This window comes from Calonectris borealis, chromosome Z (assembly GCF_964195595.1).
Source record: "Calonectris borealis chromosome Z, bCalBor7.hap1.2, whole genome shotgun sequence".
NCBI classification, from domain to species: domain Eukaryota; kingdom Metazoa; phylum Chordata; class Aves; order Procellariiformes; family Procellariidae; genus Calonectris; species Calonectris borealis.
The window spans coordinates 87,401,986-87,420,413 of NC_134352.1; the positions used below are offsets into that span (position 1 = coordinate 87,401,986).

General features: G+C 43.8%; 1 protein-coding gene across 1 annotated transcript; it reads right to left on the reverse strand.

The window, feature by feature from the left end:
• LOC142075196 (complexin-4) lies at positions 1-18,428 on the reverse strand. The gene is made up of 3 exons (XM_075136252.1): positions 17,295-18,428; positions 14,139-14,226; positions 1-508 (listed from the first exon to the last, which is right to left on the reverse strand). The coding sequence occupies exons 1-3, from the start codon at positions 17,459-17,461 to the stop codon at positions 281-283; spliced, it is 483 nt and encodes a 160-aa protein (XP_074992353.1). The 5' UTR covers positions 17,462-18,428; the 3' UTR covers positions 1-280.

Below are 18,428 nucleotides of genomic sequence, written 5' to 3' on the forward strand. Positions count from 1 at the left end.
GGGAAAAGGCACATTTTTTCCCCAATATTAGCTTTTTTAAAGCCTTTTTTTTCCATGGGGAAAAATGTTATGTTAAAAAATGAGGATCAGCTCTAACTTCGCACTAAGCAGTCACAGCACATAAGTTTTGATCCCCTTTGGGGTTTTAAAGTCTCTCTCTCACCCACTTTTCTATATTTACATTTAATGCTATAGAGCTAAGTGCATTCCTCTGCCTGCCCTCACTCTGTAGCCCCTGTGAGACAAGACTGAATTCACAACCCTTGGATAGTGGTGTCTTCTACATCACAGAACATTTCTGCTCAGCAGCCTGTTTCATCTCGGTGAAGGTGGCTTGTGCCTTTTCTTTGATCGCATCCATGTCCATATTCTGGATGTTCTGCAGCTGTCCCAGGATAGAGTCCTTGTCCTCTTCCTCCACCTGATCTTCTGCCACCATCTTCTGAAGGTCTTCTGGCAAACCCACATCATCTCCAGCCATATGTATTTGATTCTCATCCAATTCACTCTGACACAAAAAGCAGAAAATAAACACAGTACATGAGAGTATTTCTGCTATCCCAGGATCTACCGATGAGTCTCTTTTTTGTTTGTTTGTTTTAGGGAGAACGGGAACATATACACAGATTTTTCAGCCAAAGTTTTTAGAGGCTCAATCAGCCCCCATACAAGTGCTAAGATTTTTCACACAGTGTCAAGTGTGTTTCTTTGAAGGGTTTCAGTAATGTCAAAACTGAAGCCCTCAGTGTCACTTGCCACTTAGAAATCCGTGCCGTATGTGTTAACTGTGGTAACATGCTGATGCTGCAGGAAATCCACCACAAGTTATTTGTACCCACCAAAGACATGCTGCAATATACTGCCTAGGCTGTCATCTGTTGTGCGATTTGGTCGACGAAGCAATAGCTTTAGGAAAACTGTGTGGCTACCATTCCCCTATTCATTTGGTGGTGGGCATTTTTAGACATCAGCCCTAAATTGAAGCCTTCCTGAAGAAAGATTAAACTTCAGAAAGAATTACTGGAAAAAAAGGTCTCCATCTTCCCCAAACCATGTCTAAACTATATCTAGGTCTTTGGTTGGCATCTCTGAGTTGTGAATGAAGAGCAGGGGCTGCCTGGCACATAATCAGAGCAGTGTTGCAGTGCTGGTAAGCGGGGTAATAGGAGGACTTAGACAACAAAAGAGAGGATGGAGGTTGGGTGTGAGTCTGAGAAAGCAAAAGGAGACAAGAGAAGGAACTGGTTAAGCAATTAAAAGGGCTGAGATGCAGTAAGCGCTACACACACTTGCTTCCTGCCTGCCCGCTGAAACGCTCTATCAGTGGGGCTATGTCAATTTTTCAAACAATGGCGATTTTGTTCACATTTTGTGGTGGATTCTGATGGATCCAGAGCTCAGAAGAACAGGATATTTTGACACAGTTCACACATCAAAGATAAGCATTAATGCCTCATTACTTCTCCAAAATGAAGCATGACAGCAGCAAAGGCCTGATATGAATAAGCAGCAATGCTGTCAGCAGGAGGTGTTTTTGAGAGTGAGAGGGGTCTTGGGTTTGCATGAATGAATGAATGCAAGAATGAATGGAAGGACGTATATGAGCAATGTCTGTGTAGTTTCAGGCCTTAGCAAGGACGGGCAGACTGGGATGCTTGCCTGCATAACCACTATTTACTGTTACATATATTTGCACAGCTTTATGTTTGCAATAACTGTACTTCCCTTTAACCTGGTTTCTCTCCATATCTCATATGAAGATATGGAGAGGTGTATCATGATCGTTACTACTATGTCGCTAAAATGGGTGAGGACGTCTCTTGACCCTTTGGGTAAGGGTTGCTGCTGTCAGATCTGTGGGAGCTAGAAACAATATCCCAATTGGCAGAAGTATTCTTTATTGATTGCGTAGCAGGAAAAAATGCGTTAAGCTTTTAATCAGCAAGCGCTGGCTATCGGAGGAGTTAGCCCTTTTGAAATTCTTCCAAGTAGCAGTAGAGGATGATAAAGACAGATACTGGGTTAATGACTGAAAAAGTCCCCCTAAGCAGACAATCACACATGTTCTTTGCTTTAGAACTGGTTATAATTTAAGACATCACTGCACACTACTGTATATTATGTGAGGAGATGCCCATACAGCGCACACAAAGGCCACTTTGGTGATGTGAACAATTGTTTGGCACATTCTTGCACCAAAGCCCCCTGTCCTACTGAAGTCTGAGATGTGCTGCACAACACAATTTGGGGGTTCAAAGTGTTCTCTGACCAAAGAAGAACGCATTCAGATGTAGTCTAAAGCAGTACAATTCTGCCCAAGCCACCTGCCTCTACCCCCTTGGCATTTAGCCTGTCCTTGAATAGACCTAGTATGAGCTTCAACAGGGTAGGGCTGCTCAACAACAAGCCGAGAAGCACCTACGGTGTGTATGGCCTCTTTTCTTTCTTCTAAAATTTGACAGATCTGGTTCTGTTACTTTGGTTTGAAATGGAAATGTAACATAAGCAAAAAACCTGTTGGCTTTTTTTTAAAGTCTGGTGGAAATGAGTTAAAGCTTGTTTTCTCACAAGGAGAGGCCAGAAGATTTTCCCACAGGATGGTCTTAAAGTCAGGCTAATGCTGCGAGTGTCCAAACACACAGTAAGCCTGCAGATCCAAGCACGCGCTTCTGAAAGCCAGGAGCAGAAATGTGGTGCTGGAAATGCATCGTGTCTGTTAGTGTCAGACAGCAGCTTGCAATCAGAGTGCGAGCAGAGTGTGCAGATCCCCGCTGCCCCAGCATGCACACATGTGGGGACTGTTAATTGCCCAAGGCCAGACATGGCTCTGACAATGATAGAGGCACTACCCTGCATCAGAATACACTCAGCTTGGACTACAGAGAGCACCCAAAATAGGCAGACCTCATGGTCAGGACCACTGGGGCCATGGGCTCTAACAAAGTCACACAGAAAGCCCCCCTGGACCCTGGCAAACCTGCACTGCCCTGGATGGCCTCTCTCCTGATGACTTGAATCCCCATAGTCTCCAGGTCTCTGCAAGTGTTCAGCCACCCCTTTAGGATCTCTGAGAACACAGAAGCAACATCTATTCTAGTAAATTAAATATGCCTGGCACTGGTGTCTTGCCCCAAGGCCAGCTGGCCTGGAACAACCCACTGCGATGCTATTGAACTCTCTCACCCTACCAAACAGGGTGGTCCCATCTAACTGCCTATTGGGAATGCCTATCCCAACTCCCAAACTGGCCCTGGGAACTGCTTGGGAGAGTGCCCAGGCCAAAACTGGGTCAGACGCTATTCTGACAATTGAACAGCACAGGCGATAGAGTCCTAGTGCCTGGTAATATGCTTTGACCCTGGTTACGCATCTGATGTAGTCAGACTCAGATCCATTTTGTTAGAGGTGCAATATAACACAGAGTTCTTTATACATACATGATACACAGGTGTAAGCAGAAAACAGACAGTCTAAACATCTGTTTATATGAAGTCTGATTGTAAACAAAAGAGATTAAAGCTCACAGACTAATCCACAGGGGAGCCAAACTGTTTTCCAGCATCACTGTGTGATGTACTGCCTTCTTTATGTCTAACTTATCCTGTCATAAAATTTACCTATGCCTATGCGCAGAGATCCTTAGGTAGGTGAATCCAGACCTGATCCTGTGATTCATCACCTACAACGCACCAGTTACATACAAAATCAGAGTTCATCTTGCCTTGACCTGCAAGTGGGATTTTTGGTAAGCAATACAGCAGCCCCATACTGACCTATGCCATCCAAGGGCTGCAGGCGCCTCACAAGTAGGTACGAGGAGCCACAAGTTGGAACCGCCAGCCTTCTCCCCCGCAAACACCCTCTTGTGCCATCCCCACACAGGGATCACAGTTTGGAGCGCAGGGAAGGTGTGCGGAGGCTGCTTGACTCCCCAGCTCTCAGGGCCCCATAGGTACCGTCATGTCATCGCCCAAATTGGCTTCAGCGAGAACCCCCCCAGCCCTGGGGCCCAGAAACCCCATTTCAGCTCAGGTCAGGCCCCCAGTCCTGCCCTAAGCTCTGTCATAGCTGTGCCTGAGCCAAGGCGGTCCCCTGCTGCGCACGGCTTGTTGACTGGTTTTCCAGGACGGACCATGCTTTGCCTTCCCTGACGGTCACTGGGCTGTCGCCGGACCCTGCTGCCCGCCCCAGCTCTGCCCGCTGCGTTCAGAGCCTGCGGGACTGTGCTTGTGGGTGAGGGCACTGCTTGTGCTGGGGTGCCCCATCGCCCCAGCCTGGACCTTCTCAGGGAGCTGCCTCCTGACATCCGCATTGTGACTCCATTTTTCCGCAGTGGATCCACAGCTGTTTCACTCTGGCCTATTCAGAAAACATTTAGATCAGCAAAAGAATTCTTCAAGCTTAGCAAATACTTGTTTTCAGATACTTATCTAAAGTCCGTATGCACTGAAGAGCTTCTCCTGAGACAAGTTTCTCTTTCTGCCTGGTCAATATGCATCCCCCGTGCATAGCTGGAGCTTATGTAATGGCTGCATACAAGTAAGAAAAGCCTTTCGTTCTGGAATGGCACTATTCATTAAATGAAGTCTTAACAATATTCCCATCACAGCACAACAGAGCAAGAGCTGTTTGAGATTACATGACTACATGTCCCTTTCATGGCGAGAAGCTTTCCTTTTTAATGTCTTTAGCAGCACTTGTTATTGAAAAGACACCTGATTGCATCTGAATACTCTTTCCCTCTAAACATTAGTGAACGAAAACCATCCTGCTGTTCAGTAACTGAGAATCTTGTAGAGCAGTGCCCACAGACGTGCTTTGACTAGGGGAAGGGATCCACCTGCTTGGAGCAGATGACTTAGCCCCTTCCTGAGGTGCTAGAAATGCATCTATCGCAACACAACCCCCAGCACTTGGACAGAAGAACGGCACTGATGTGACAATACTCTGACAGACATTTGAGGTGGCATGGCGGATATATGTGCAGATCAGTGATGTGAAAGGGGCGGTGGGGCCCGTGGGGAGAGGTTGCCATGCTGCAGACAAGGTCTTTGGACAGGCTGGACGGCCCTGTGGTCAGATGTTCCTCTGCTGCATCACAGGCACCATCACCTCAAGCTCCTGTGTTTAGACCTTGCAGAAGTTAATTGATTACTGGATCTCAGTTCAGGGAAAAGGCAGTAAGTGAGTAAAAGAGTTTGTTGTGGTTTTTTTAAAATTAAAATATTTATTTATGCAATTTTATTTATTTATATAATTTTTTAAAAATGTTTTGTGTGGAGGTCATGCATTAAATACTCCGAAGATGAAAAAGTTGTCCATAGATCAAATGTCTCATGGCTAAAAACATCTTTCTGATGACAAACCTAAGTTGACAATTCTGTTAATAGGATTAGGTTCATTAAGGGACTGCTTTCTCTTATAAATCTGGCCCAGATAGCATGGAGCTTTAGATTTTGCACTGAAAAGGGGGCCCTGCTTAGTCCTGAATTTCATGCTTTCATTTACAATGTGTGCTAGTGATTGATACTGGTAATATTCAGGGCTTCTATCCCATACTAAGCTACCTGAAATGACTTTCATTTTTCAAAATAATTAATGCATTATCACAGGTCGGAGAGCATTTTGCTGCCATAATGTTGTACCATAGAATTGATTTTTTTTCAGGGACATATAGCATGCACGTAATAATTTCATTTTCTTCCTGATATAACATATGCTTTCATAAGGGCTGATGAAAAGAAAGCAGACCTTCAACCAAGAAGTGCTATATAGGTAGACACAAATGCAGAAAAGCATATCCTGCAAAATTTACTTGCAACCACCGCAGATCAGCAAAGCTAAGTACATGCTTAATATCTTCTTTGCTGGCTTAGAGCTCCTGTCGTACCTTGGAGGCAAGTCTTCTACTGTTATTACTGAAATTTGGCCCCAAAGACCTCTTGGTGTATTCCAAAGTCAAGATCCTGCTGGAGATGGGGCAGATCACCATTGCATGCTCTTGGGTGCGCTCGTCAGAGGTCAGCCACGGGTGGCTGCGGAGGCTTGGACCCCATCTCAGAACTGAAAAAAGCACTACGGATGGGAGACACTCAAAATCGCAGGGAGACACCCAGCTCCACTGACTTTTAGTTGAGAGCCGGGCACAAGTGTCCTGCCGCCTTTGGAACTAGCCCTTCTTGGGATTTAAAGCTGGGGCCTCACAGGTGTGGTGGGGCCGTGGGGCACTGCTGTCCGGTGGCTGGCTCAGCGCAGGCCTCCAAAAGGAAAACAAAGCCTAATGATATTTTACTACTCAGCTGCTAATTAAAATGCTGGTGTTTAGAGATTTAGACCTACAATCCAATCAACCACTTAAAATCTTGTTCTTCATTTTTTTTGCATAATTAATCTTTCTGTAATTAAACTCGCCCTCAGGATATGTTTTCCTCTTTCTTGTCACTACGCTGAGCACCCACAGCCCAGAACAAATGGCATATTGCAACTTATGAAAACAGAAGAGCACAGTGGATAATCTGCCCTCGCCCCTTCTACCCCTACATATGACACTGGTCACGCACAGAGCTAGCATATATCCGTGTTTCTCCAGGCGTATCCCTTTCCCTTCCAGATGGATATTCTGTCTGGAGAGGATCTGAAGACATGGTGCATTTCTCCAGTCTTTTTGATGCCAGGCTATAGCTGTGAGCGAGTGCCAGCAACTCCCTAGCACATCTACCGCAGGAACAGATACCAACCTCGCGCACAGGACGCGGATCCTGCACTGACACCGGGCCCCGTGGTCGCGCCGGCCTCGTGCTGTGCGCAGGCAATGCACACAGCCTTTCTGTTTCAGCGGGGACCGCGCTGCTGAGCTGAAAGAGCTCAGCACCTTTGATTCAGGATGCATTGCAGATGATCTGTGCAGTTTGTAGGAGATGCGCAGGTTTGGTAACGCCTGGAAACGCCAGACTACGCGGTGCAGAAACGCGCGTTTCTACAGAGGGACCTGCAGCCATAGCAGCAACACCTCTAGGGAGTGACAAAGAGATCAAAGTTCAAGTACAAGTAAGCGTGCGACCTCGATAACCATCTGTGAAGGACTCACGGGCTAATGACACTCTCCCTTTGAAGGAGAAGCCATAGGTGTAGCAATACACCTTCACTTTTGAAGATGACAAACTGTGCCTTCAGATAATTTTAAAAGTCAAATGCCCTCACAGAGAGTTTGTTGATCTGAAATGAGTTGTTACATAGAACTGTATTCGCTTCAAATTTGCTTACAAAAGCTCTGTTCAACACCGACACATTTGAAGGGCAAGTAGAAGTAGCTTAATTGAGGTTTCTCCACAGCATTTTTTGCCTTGCTTTCCTCCCCCCCAGTACCTGTCTCAAAACGCTCTGCCATACTTTTTTAAGACAGTACTTCTCTTTCTTGGAAAATCAGTTAGCAACGTTTTGGTTGCAAAAACCATGTTTTCAAAGTTAGAGAAAAATACATTTTTCATCCCTGATTATGAATGAGGCCTGCCAGACTGGTTAAATACAGATGGTATAATTTTATCTTAGTCACAAGGTTGATTCACTTTCCATCCAAATTGTAATTTGCCTTCAGGGTTCAAGCAGATGATTCAGAGTGGTGCAATTTTACGAACACGGCACTAGAGGGCCCTTGGCGGCCCAGGGTTAGAAACAGCATCAAACTAACACTGTAGAAAAAATACGTGCTTTACAATTTGTGTTTACATTACATAATCGCTTTCTGAGCCTAGGTGGCTCTGTTAATTTTTAATTGCTTGACTGCTGGGTCCTCTCCTTCTGGCATTTCTGACGTTTCAGTGGGAAATTCTTCAAAGAGTTCAGCAGAGATGATTGCAAATGTTTTAGTGTTTAGTTGTGCTTGCCACAGAAAATGCACAAATATTCAATTCTATTGCTTGCAGGTTCTGAGATAGGTTTTAGAGTTCCTTAGTCATATTTGCCTTTGCTCCCAAGTCACGCCAGCTAATGGAATCTAAGGGGCTAGCTGGCTCAGACCAAAACTCTGTTAGGGACTGTCACGACAGAGGTGATGGCACTCCGGCACCGGAGAGCATGCCCCCGCACGGACTCAGTTAGGAGTTTAGATTCAGCACGAGACACACAGAGCACTGAGGAAACTGTACAAAAAACCCTTCACTGGCAAAGGGTAGACCTTCTTAAAATGCATCCTCCCCAGGGAACCCTTCACACCTGGTTCCTCCCTGTCAAGCTGGAGGGATTGCACCAACCTCGGCCCAGGAACACCACCAAAAGCCCCTGACAGGAAAGGGAACAAGTGGAACCATTAAGCCCACTGCTCACAGACAGCCAAACAACATAAGCGTCCCCACAGATCTGGATGTAGGCAGAAGTGATTGAATGAACCCCCTATTAATTCATTAATTTACTTGGAGGAGAATGAAAAGCGGTAACTGGGGGAGCTATCTCGAAAGGTTCAGCATTGTGGGAGAAGGTAGCAGAGATGATGTGTGTAGAGGTGGCTATGAAATCAAAGATCAGCCCTTGAAGATCGTGGGAATGTGTGATGGATTTAAATAATCTGCTGGGAAAGCCCAGTTTATTGGTGAACTCTTGAATTTGGTATCTGTGGGCGAGACTCCAGAGAGCTAGGACAGGAAACCTGATAAATGTCGTTTTCAGACCAAGGCTTGATGAATTTGAGCAATGCCATCACCCTGCTTGAACCGCCCTCAGGGTCCCTCTTGTTAGTGAACATGACAGAAGCATTTTCCATAGTGAAACTTCCGTTGATCTTTAGTCAGCCTAGGATTTCTGCTTCAATTCAAGAGTTGCATTAGGCTCTTGGTCCCAGTCTCAAAGCCCCACCTCAACCAGCATAATATATTTTGCAAATTAGGTACAAGAAAACAGGGTAGATCATCTTAATGTGAAGGAAATACTTTTCAACTGAATGCCATTGACCTAAGTTGCACTGAAACACAGACAGTCTTTAATGAGGTAAGTTTGGACAGCAAACACAAAGCCCCAGAAACCAAATAGCTACGAAATCTTGACCAACACTTCCAGTTATTTTCCCAAATTCCTTCCAGATCAAGGATAAGAAAGGATGCAAACATCTTTGGTATCTTTAATACCTTTGGCCAGGTTAAATCCTTCCCACTCAGTTCAAAAAAGCAAGAACAAATCATTTGCGTGAGGAGGTCTAATATTGCTAGTTAGGTTTGATAGAAACTTTACACACAAAAACCTGTTTCTGTAGAAAAACATCAGTGTGATATTTTAGCACATCAAAATTTTGACAACATCAAAAAGCTCCAACTATTTTAGAATAATAGTTATAATTTCTTTTTTTTTTTTTTTTTTTTTTACAGTCACTATTGGAAATTTTTTTTCAAAGCAGCGGGGTTCTTTTAAACAGACTTGTTATAAACTTTTCATTAAAAATATTATGAGCACCTTCCCAAAAAAATCTGAGAGAAGAAGTGGCTCTTTTTAAACCCCGCAAAATAGTACAATAAAAATAAATGTTTGCAAAGCTCTTCTCCTCATCTTCAACTACTCCATTGGTAACTTTGGGCCACGGACTGGCTTTTATAGCACAACTTATTTCACCCAACTAGAACCAGTATTCAGGTGAATGCTGAGCAGATAACAACGGCAGAAAGTTTTCAGGTAATTGATGGCCAGTGAAGGACATAGCCTACGTCAGGATAAGGGCAGCCTTCAGACGACGGCCTATCCGTGCCGCTGTGCAACCTTGCATTTTTCTGCCTCACTTCAGTATAACACATTCCTCCTGTAGAAGAAGTGCTAGAAGATGTGATAGGTATTTCAGACTCGGACAATCCCTTTTAGCTTTCACAAAGCTACAATCACAAGACTTGACAGCTCCTGGGAAGACTTTTCCCCTCAACTTTTCCTTGAGTTGGGTCCTCACAAGGTAGGTGCCTGCACGCCTCAGGTCGGCTCTTGGTTTCCTGCTGTTAGGTAATCTCTGTGACAGGAACCCTACGCAATTATGAATGAAGTACCCTGGGGCATTATTCATTTGTTAGCTGAGCATATTTTGAGTGTGTTGAACTCCCTGTTGATAGTTAATTTCATTACTGCTGCTTAATTAATATAGGCTAAAAAGTGGTATGGATAGTTCTCAACCTTGACTAGGGCCATCATCCCAGGATAGAAGGGGCTGGGAAATGCGAGCCATGTACTGCTAGAATATTCTAGTTACACTGATATAATAATCAGACTTCTATCTACCTGGGCTCACACTCACTGGGGCATATAGGCTCTTAATTTCCTTGAAATCTCTTGGAGTCCAGCACCTGAATGCCTTTGTAGTTCTGCTCCACCGAGCAGGGACCCAGGCCTTTAGTTAAACATATCTCAGTTCATGCTATTTGGAAGCTGGGTGATACGAAAAAGGCCACCAAAACACAAAGAAGTCCATATCTTCATGTGACTGATGAACCAGCAAGCCCCGAGCTCTGCTCACCACAAAAGGCAGAACAAAAAACACGGAGAGAGCACAGATCGGACAGTCGTAACGCTGTCTGCAAAGGGAAAAGCAGCTGGAGAACTCCAGATAATGGCCATTATTTCCAGGAGGGATTTGCTCAAATGATAAATTTTCAGCAAGTCACTGAAGTCATGCTTGACATAACTGTATGTGAAGGACATCTTAATGAAGCTGGAAAAATAAATCCCTTTAGAAATCTTTTACAAGCAATGAAGGAGTGACCAGGCTAAGAGCAGTTTGATAGCATGTAAACCACCACCATTCTAAGATTAGTTATTCCCGGGAGAACTCACATGACCTTTTAACAATCTACGAATAAGGAGCCTACGCAAACCCGAGTCTCCAAAGACTTTCCAGAAATAAGCTTTTTTCACTGCCTGCGTACAGCCTCAAATTCAGGGATGGATGCAACCCAGGTTTTAGCAGAGGGAAGGCGCTCATTGCTCTCACAGGCTATAGGAACACATGGCCTACTTGTCCGTGTCAGGGTGGAAGGAAGCAGCTCTTAAACTTTCCCCCTTTCCCGGCAAATCTACCAAGCCAACGACAGCATCTGGAGAACTTGTGTCATGGTGCAAATAGTGCAGAGTAACACAGCACGTTAGGCTAAAGCAAAGAAACATGAGAGAACAGAACATGGAATCAAGAAATGTTATGCGCATACATAGTAGAATAATTCAGTAAGTCCAAGAAACAAACATCCTGCTCTCTTCTCAGAAGGGTCTAAACCATGTTACACAATCTCTGGAACTAGGTAGATCTCTGGGAACTATGTATAACTCTGCTTAAGACAGCATTGATTCAAGCAAAGGCAATCCTCCAACTTGGAGTTTCTTGCTCTCCAGGAGACTTTAGTGCCTTCTGGTGCATTCATTTCATCAGTGTGGGGCTCTACAGTGCCTGGTGAACCAGGTCAAAAGTTGCAAGGCCACCAAAATCCCCGTCTGCTCACTCTCCCATCAGTAAGACTGAGATCACACTCTGATCTCTCCCGTTCCTTTGTCCCTCACCAGCAGCTTCCTGCACATCTTTCCTACATTTCTCCAGTTGAGGGCATCCAGCTGGCAACGACCAGGGACCCTATCCAGAAATCCAGGGCCCTCCACGGCCACACTAAGTTCAGATTCAAGCTCAAGTTTGTGAGCACAGAATCAAAGATCAGGTTGTTCTGCTAATTCCAGCTACACCATTGGAAGAACCAGGGTCTTGGGCGTGGAATACATCTCACCCGACTTCAGCTCTCTGCTCTAAGGTAGCAACCCGGCCTCCCTCTGCGAGAGGCACGCGCCACGGGAGGGTGACCCAACTCCACCTTAAACGCTTATTTGAAAGTTTGGAGATGAGGCTAGAAGTGCTGGTCTCTTTCCATTGATGACAGAGTCCCTAAACGACTTGCTTGAGTTAAGTACTAAATTTTTTAGCAGCTAAATTTAGACGAGATGGATTCTTTACCTTCCTCCATTTTAATTAATCAGAAAAGCACTGGAAAGTACTGATCAGAAAATAAACAGTAAAGACTCAGAGCTGGCAGGTGAGTACTAGTAATACAAGCAAGCTCTCAAATTGCTAAGACCCACCAAATGCTTCCTTGTGGGACATAAATAAAAATCTTCAAAAACACTAACATCTTCACAGCAGTAGTAGTTCAGAGCAGATGCAGGATCCAAACCCGTACACAGACTACCCTGTCCCATATTACCTCTCTCCTACCCCGGGGAGAAGCTTACCAAATAATGTAACACAACTTTTCCAAGCACAGCACCCTGAGTTACTTTCTCCGCACTGGAGCTAACGGTGCAACCCACTCTGGACAAGACTGAAAAGCACAAGTGGGACGCACCCACACGCCACAACCAAGTGCTGGAAAGTCATGGACAGACACAAAGCCTTTCAATTCTGTGGCCCAGTGCAGAATCTCAAATTTTAGGGAGCCCCAAAATGCACAGCAGTAAAGGCCCTGATACTAATTTGCACAAACAAGTCTTCAGTCACTTCTTCAAAATGAATGGAAAATAATATTCAGTACTTCACAGACCTTCCTCTACACCCTTCCACAGTTTGTTTTCTTTAAAGAGTGTTTGGGAAAGGAATTTGTCCAACTTTTTTTTTTTTTAAAAAAAAAAAAACCCTAAAACTAATCGTTTTCACCCTTATGATTAGTCATCCCTTCAGAGCATGCTAATAGATTTGAAAGGCTGGGCTGTCTTATTTCTCTTCTTCCCACCCTATCATTTTTGCCCATGTATCTGCTAGCTATTGGGAGTGGTTTTCCTTCATTTCCCTTACAGAAGTCAGTTACTGGTTTGTTGTTCCCTGTGTATCTCTTGAAGACTTTTTTTGAAAATGCCTTCGCATTTCTCATCTTCTGTGGTTCAATGACAGACTACATGCCTCAGTAAGTTTGGCAATTCCTAATTTGAAATCCTTTCGAATTCTTGGGTAAATACCCTCTGGCCCTGGTGTACTGTACACCGTTCAACAACCTCCTCCGACAACACTGAGCTGAGAAAATTCCCCTGATTCACCCCCATAAAGAGGGGGAACCTATCTAGGGACCTTCATAGTGATCCTGCAGTTAAAATGAATGCAAAGAATTCACTTAACGTTTCTGCTATGGGCTAATCTTCCCTGATTCCTTTGCAGAATCCTTCTCTGGCTCTCGCTCCCTTAGTTCACTTCAATTCCAGCCTACAGTCCTAGAAGAAATACCAGGCTGCTTCTTTACAGAAGCACCACCATCTTGCGACAGGAAATAAGCTCCAGAATATTCAAGTTTCAAAACCTTTTTTTTTTTTACTTTTTTTTTTAAATAGGCAAGCTCTGTGGATGTTTAGTATAGGCTTAGTGCTAAAGCCTGTACTTTGATAAACCTTTGATAAACAAGAGTCCTGCAGTTAAATCCCTGAAAACACAGACGACGATCAGAAAATAAACGAGGGAACAAGTCTTCCCTCTTAACACTTTACATACAGTAGAGAACCATCTTTCTTTGCATCCATGTGTTTTTATGTCAGGAAAATACTATCAACCTAAAAGCTAACTACGCTTTCTGTCATGATCCAGAAGCTACTGCAGCTGGTGCCTGTTTTTAACAAACCCCCAGATTTCTCTGTTGCTTGAAGCTTAAGTTGTCCGTATTTTGGTTTTCCTGGGAATATTTGACACAGTGTGAGGAGCACTAAGGAAAAAAGAATGGACAGTTTGCTTGCACTTCTTGGAAGAAGATGATAGTAAAAATGAGCCTTCAGAAGTTTAGCAGAACTCAAACGTACAGCTTGTAGAGGAGTTTTCAGGGACTTTTCTTATTTGCTTATAGCTTTTTTTAGAACTGTTGCATGTTGCTAAGGCGGCATACTAACTGTGAGACACAGACCAGATACTCAGCTTGCCTAGTCACCTGATCTGACGGCATAGAGAGGGACTGCAAGAATCCTTCCGTTAGATTCAACTACTAAGCAGAGAAAAAAGGGTCTAAAAGCAGTCACTAGGGAAAACCATGGCTTCAGCCTCCTCCATTTCTGCGCCGAGCTGCAGTGGGGATCCCACTTCGTTTGCCATTTTCAGAACTCTGCGTTGGTAGTCACTTTGTTTTAAAACTGGCCACCGACCTAGGTGAGATCACAGCCTACAGGCTTACCTTAGGGAGTCTGTACTTTTCTCTCAGATGAACTCTCAGACAGGCTCGCTCGGCTTTTTTCTGTGCAAACGCTGCATCTCTTTCCATCCTGGAAATCAGAAAAATTGTTTCTTCACGGTACTAATAAAATACGGTCTTGTACGCTGAGCCAGTTGCCCGGCTGCAAGAAGCTCCATGCAGGAGCTATTCCCAGAGCTATGTAACTTGCCCAAGGCACAAAAGGAGTGGTACCAACAAGTTATGGGGAGGGGCAAGGCTTCCCATGCCCCGAGCTTGTTCTCAGAACAGTTCCCTTGAGTCCTGTGAAGAATGAAAGGGTAAGCCAATACGACTTGTCTGGAGCCTGCACCTGTACTAGCTGTTACTGCTCACCGTAACAATGCACAATTCCAATGAGCAGAACAGAAAAGTTACGTTTATTCCTTCCTTATTCCGCTGGGGCACTTAGAGACCCGTCCGCCCCCCAATGCTGTTCTCCAAACGTGACATTCTCGTAGCGTAAGGACACACACACACAATGGCAGAATGGTCTTTCTGGGTCACACCAAAAGATGACCTATCCCAGAGTACCATCGTCGTAGACAGTAGTGGACACTTAGAGAGAGAATTTAAGAAGAGGATAAGCATCCTGTATCAAAACTGCCCAGCTTCCAAAAATCAGTGGTGTAGGGTACTAGAGCTGGAAATTGGTGCTACATCATTGTCTTTAATAGCCCTGGATGGCCTCTGCCACCTATGAATTTTCCTGGTCTTTTCTGCATCCATTTATTGTTTCAGAACATCCTACGGCAATGAATTCCACAGCTTCCCCATGTGGAAAAGTACTTCTTTTATCTGTGATTTTATAAAATGCTTTCATTATATTTAAGAACTGTTCAGCACAAGTTTTGGTTAGATTACTTATGAATTATTTGCAAAATGTGTCTCCTCAAAGATTATTGGTAACATTTGATAACATTCACCTTCCGCCCCCGCTTTTAATTTTTTTTCCCCAGAAGCATTGTCATGGAAATTCTTAGGCAAAATTGATTTTGTTCCAGTAGAGCTATTTTGTCACATAAAAGTTACTTGCAAAATGAAATGTTATTTTTCCTCTGCTTCCACAAATGAGTTTTTGGGTTTCTCTCTCTCCCTCTCAAAAAAAAGAAAAAAAAAGGTTCACATTCGCTGGAAGCCATCTTAAACTTCTTTCAGCCAGTCATTGATAGGAAGACTGGAAAGAGATTTTTTGAGCCCTTCTGGCATATTTTCCCTCTCTTTCTCAACCTTCCTCCTCTGTTGCCCACTCCCTCTCCAGAGGAGCCGTCAGCAGCCACGGCTGGTGCTGGGACGCGCCCCGCCGGGTGGCGCGCCCGGCGCTGCTGCACATCCCTTCGGGTCCTGGGAGGCTGAGGGGCAGGAGGGAATTTTCTGCTCAGGGGGTTTGAGCTTTGCACTTGTCCTGGCACCGGGGGAGACCGGGCAAAACTCACTCAGCCAATCTCCCGCCGCCACCTGGGCTCTAGTGTCCAGCCTAATCTTACCCCTTTTTGTTCTGGAGGATCTAATTAGTCCCTGGAACAGGAAGCTTTGTAGGAATGGGGCACAGGTATAAGAGTAGTTGCATCACAGTCAAGAGCCGGGAACGTACACACAAACCGGTGGTCCCCTCTTGCTTAAACTCTTGCCATGCTGGAAGCATGGAGACTGCCAGCACAAGCCACCCGTTTGCTCGTGCGTATTACACATTTTCCTGAGAAACAGCAATCTGTGTGGTTGTGTGTGTTTAGTCACAAAAAAAACCCCAAAGCCAAAACCTGAGAAGAACCCAAAGCCAGGATGTCACGCACCAGAGGCCAGACTCTGCCTGATGTGACTCCAGCAAGGCACTTCTGCTTCTCTGATCTCCACTCTTGCACAGCTGAAAGCTGGGTGACATCCCTGGAAGAGATGCTCTGCCCTGACGAAGATTTCTGACACAGATTTACATAACCACGCCAGTGTGCGCTGTCCTGAGCCAATTTCTTCTCTTTGAAAGTACTTCAGATGTTCCTATTGTAGTTCCAAACTGTACTTTCAGAAGTACTCCTGCACTGATTCCTCAATACAGTTCAGCATGTAACGGACACATGCCACACTTGAAAACATGATAGAAATAATTATTTTTGCAAGCATTTTCCCTATCCCAGGAATCACGTTTTGCTTCTCAGTCTCAATAAAGCATCCTCCTGGCAGCAGGTGGTTCTTTCTCTTTTAAATATCCCTTGACAAAATGCATAGCAAAACATTCTGTATTTTATTCCAAACCAAATGTTACCTATTCAAGGCTTTATGATAGAAATGGCTTGCTGCTAAATACAGACCTGGATACCTCAAATTCCGTCAGTCATTAACCTTTCACCTATAATCATCTTACATGAAGGATTTACACAACCATTATGTAATTGACCATTAGAGGAACAGATGCATTTGAGATTTAAAAGTCAATTCTTTTACTTATAATTATGCATGATTTGAACTCCTACATGTTAAGTCCTTTATTTTCTGCTGTTTTGATATTTAAACACAGCAAGCGGTAAAGATTATAATTACAGACAAAATAAAATGGAGATTTAATCAGTTGAAAAGTTCTCCTTTATTTAGTAGATTTTAGAAAAAATAACTGAAAATGCAACTACAAAAAATAACTATCTTAAAACTTTTCTGTAGGTAAATGTCATCCATTTAACATAGCACTTATTACTTTTTTACATCTGCCACAATAAATGTGGACAAAGAAAAGATTTTGTATTGAAAGTGTACTCCACATGGAGTTCTAGGAGAACAAATCATAGACATTTGAGAATTAACTCCTGCACTACAAACAGCTTTGCACCTATGGAAAAAATTGATAGATAAAGTAGCATCAACTAGGAATGAATCCAGCGTCTCAAGGTGTGGAGACAGCAGGAAAGTGTAGGAGAGAGTTGCAGGATGGGGGGGCGGGGGAGGGGGAATGTAACATTTTATCATTTCCAGTTGCTGAACTTTTAATTTGGAAAGTCTCTTCAGCAAAGATTCTTCTGCTTTGAAAAAAGGGAAGAGAGCTGAACGTTTGGCTTTTTCTTGGGTTATTTTTATCTGCACAAAGTTGCCAAGAATCAGCCCCATACTGATAATAAGGTAACAGGTACTCACTTCTCCTCAACCACTTGCTTTTGATATTCCTCATACTCCTCTCTGGTCATTCCTGCAGCTGCTGCTGGGTCAGAAGGAGTGCTTTCTTCTTTGCCTTCTTCCCCTCCACCTCCAAGTCCCAAATTCTTTACCTGGTTGCTCAACATACTTTTCATTAGAAAGGCCATCTTCTCAAGAAAAAAGGAGCTATAAGCAAACAACTACAAGAAAGCCAAACCAAACCAAAAATGTTTTCAAAGCCAACAATTGTAAGCAAGAGAGTTTCTACAGCCACATCAGCTCTTCAAGGGCACAATGCTAGTGAAACGTGAATGCCAAAACCAGTTTGTCAGCCATAATCTGGATTAAAGAGTGAACTCCTTAATATCTAGAGGCAGATGGTTCAGATTACTCAAAAAAAATCATTAGATGCAGCTACCTACTTTTTATATTAATACCTTAAGCTAATTGCACACACACACACACAAATCAATTATAGTGTGCAATAGCATTTTGACTTCTTCAGTCTTGAAACTGTCACTTTCACAGAGATGAAAACGTTCCCTGGAACGTAACGGATCTGCATTACAGATCTGGTTGACTAAATGGCCATAGTAGAATCGTAAAATTTGGCCTACTGAGCAGAAAACTCTTTTGGATTTATACAATCAAACGAGATTTGAAAACTGGAATTCTTCACTAAGCAAAAAACCCAATCCTTTTTATCCATTAATATTTTATCACATTGGACCGAAAGTACATTGAATGATTTTTCTTCATCCACTTTTCATATGATTGGTTTGTCTCACAGATGAATGGGGCATTACTGCTATCATTACGTTTTTTTCAAGAAAGTAATCACAAAAAAAGCAAATCACATCTTCCTACTTTTCATTCCGTACGGTTTATTTCAACTCTTCCCCAGGCTGTCTCCACCTAGATCACCTGGACTGGTGATCACCTAACTGGTGCTGCATAGAACACCTCGTGATTTTAGCCTTAACCGTCAGTAAAGGAGAAATGAATCTGACTGCTTCTGTATGCTGCAATACAGCCTTGATGCCTTTTGTTTGTGGATTGCTTGTGCAGGTCCTCACCTTTCAAAGTTTTATTCACATCATTAGCCTCACCAGGTCTATTCAGGTGAAGATTTGC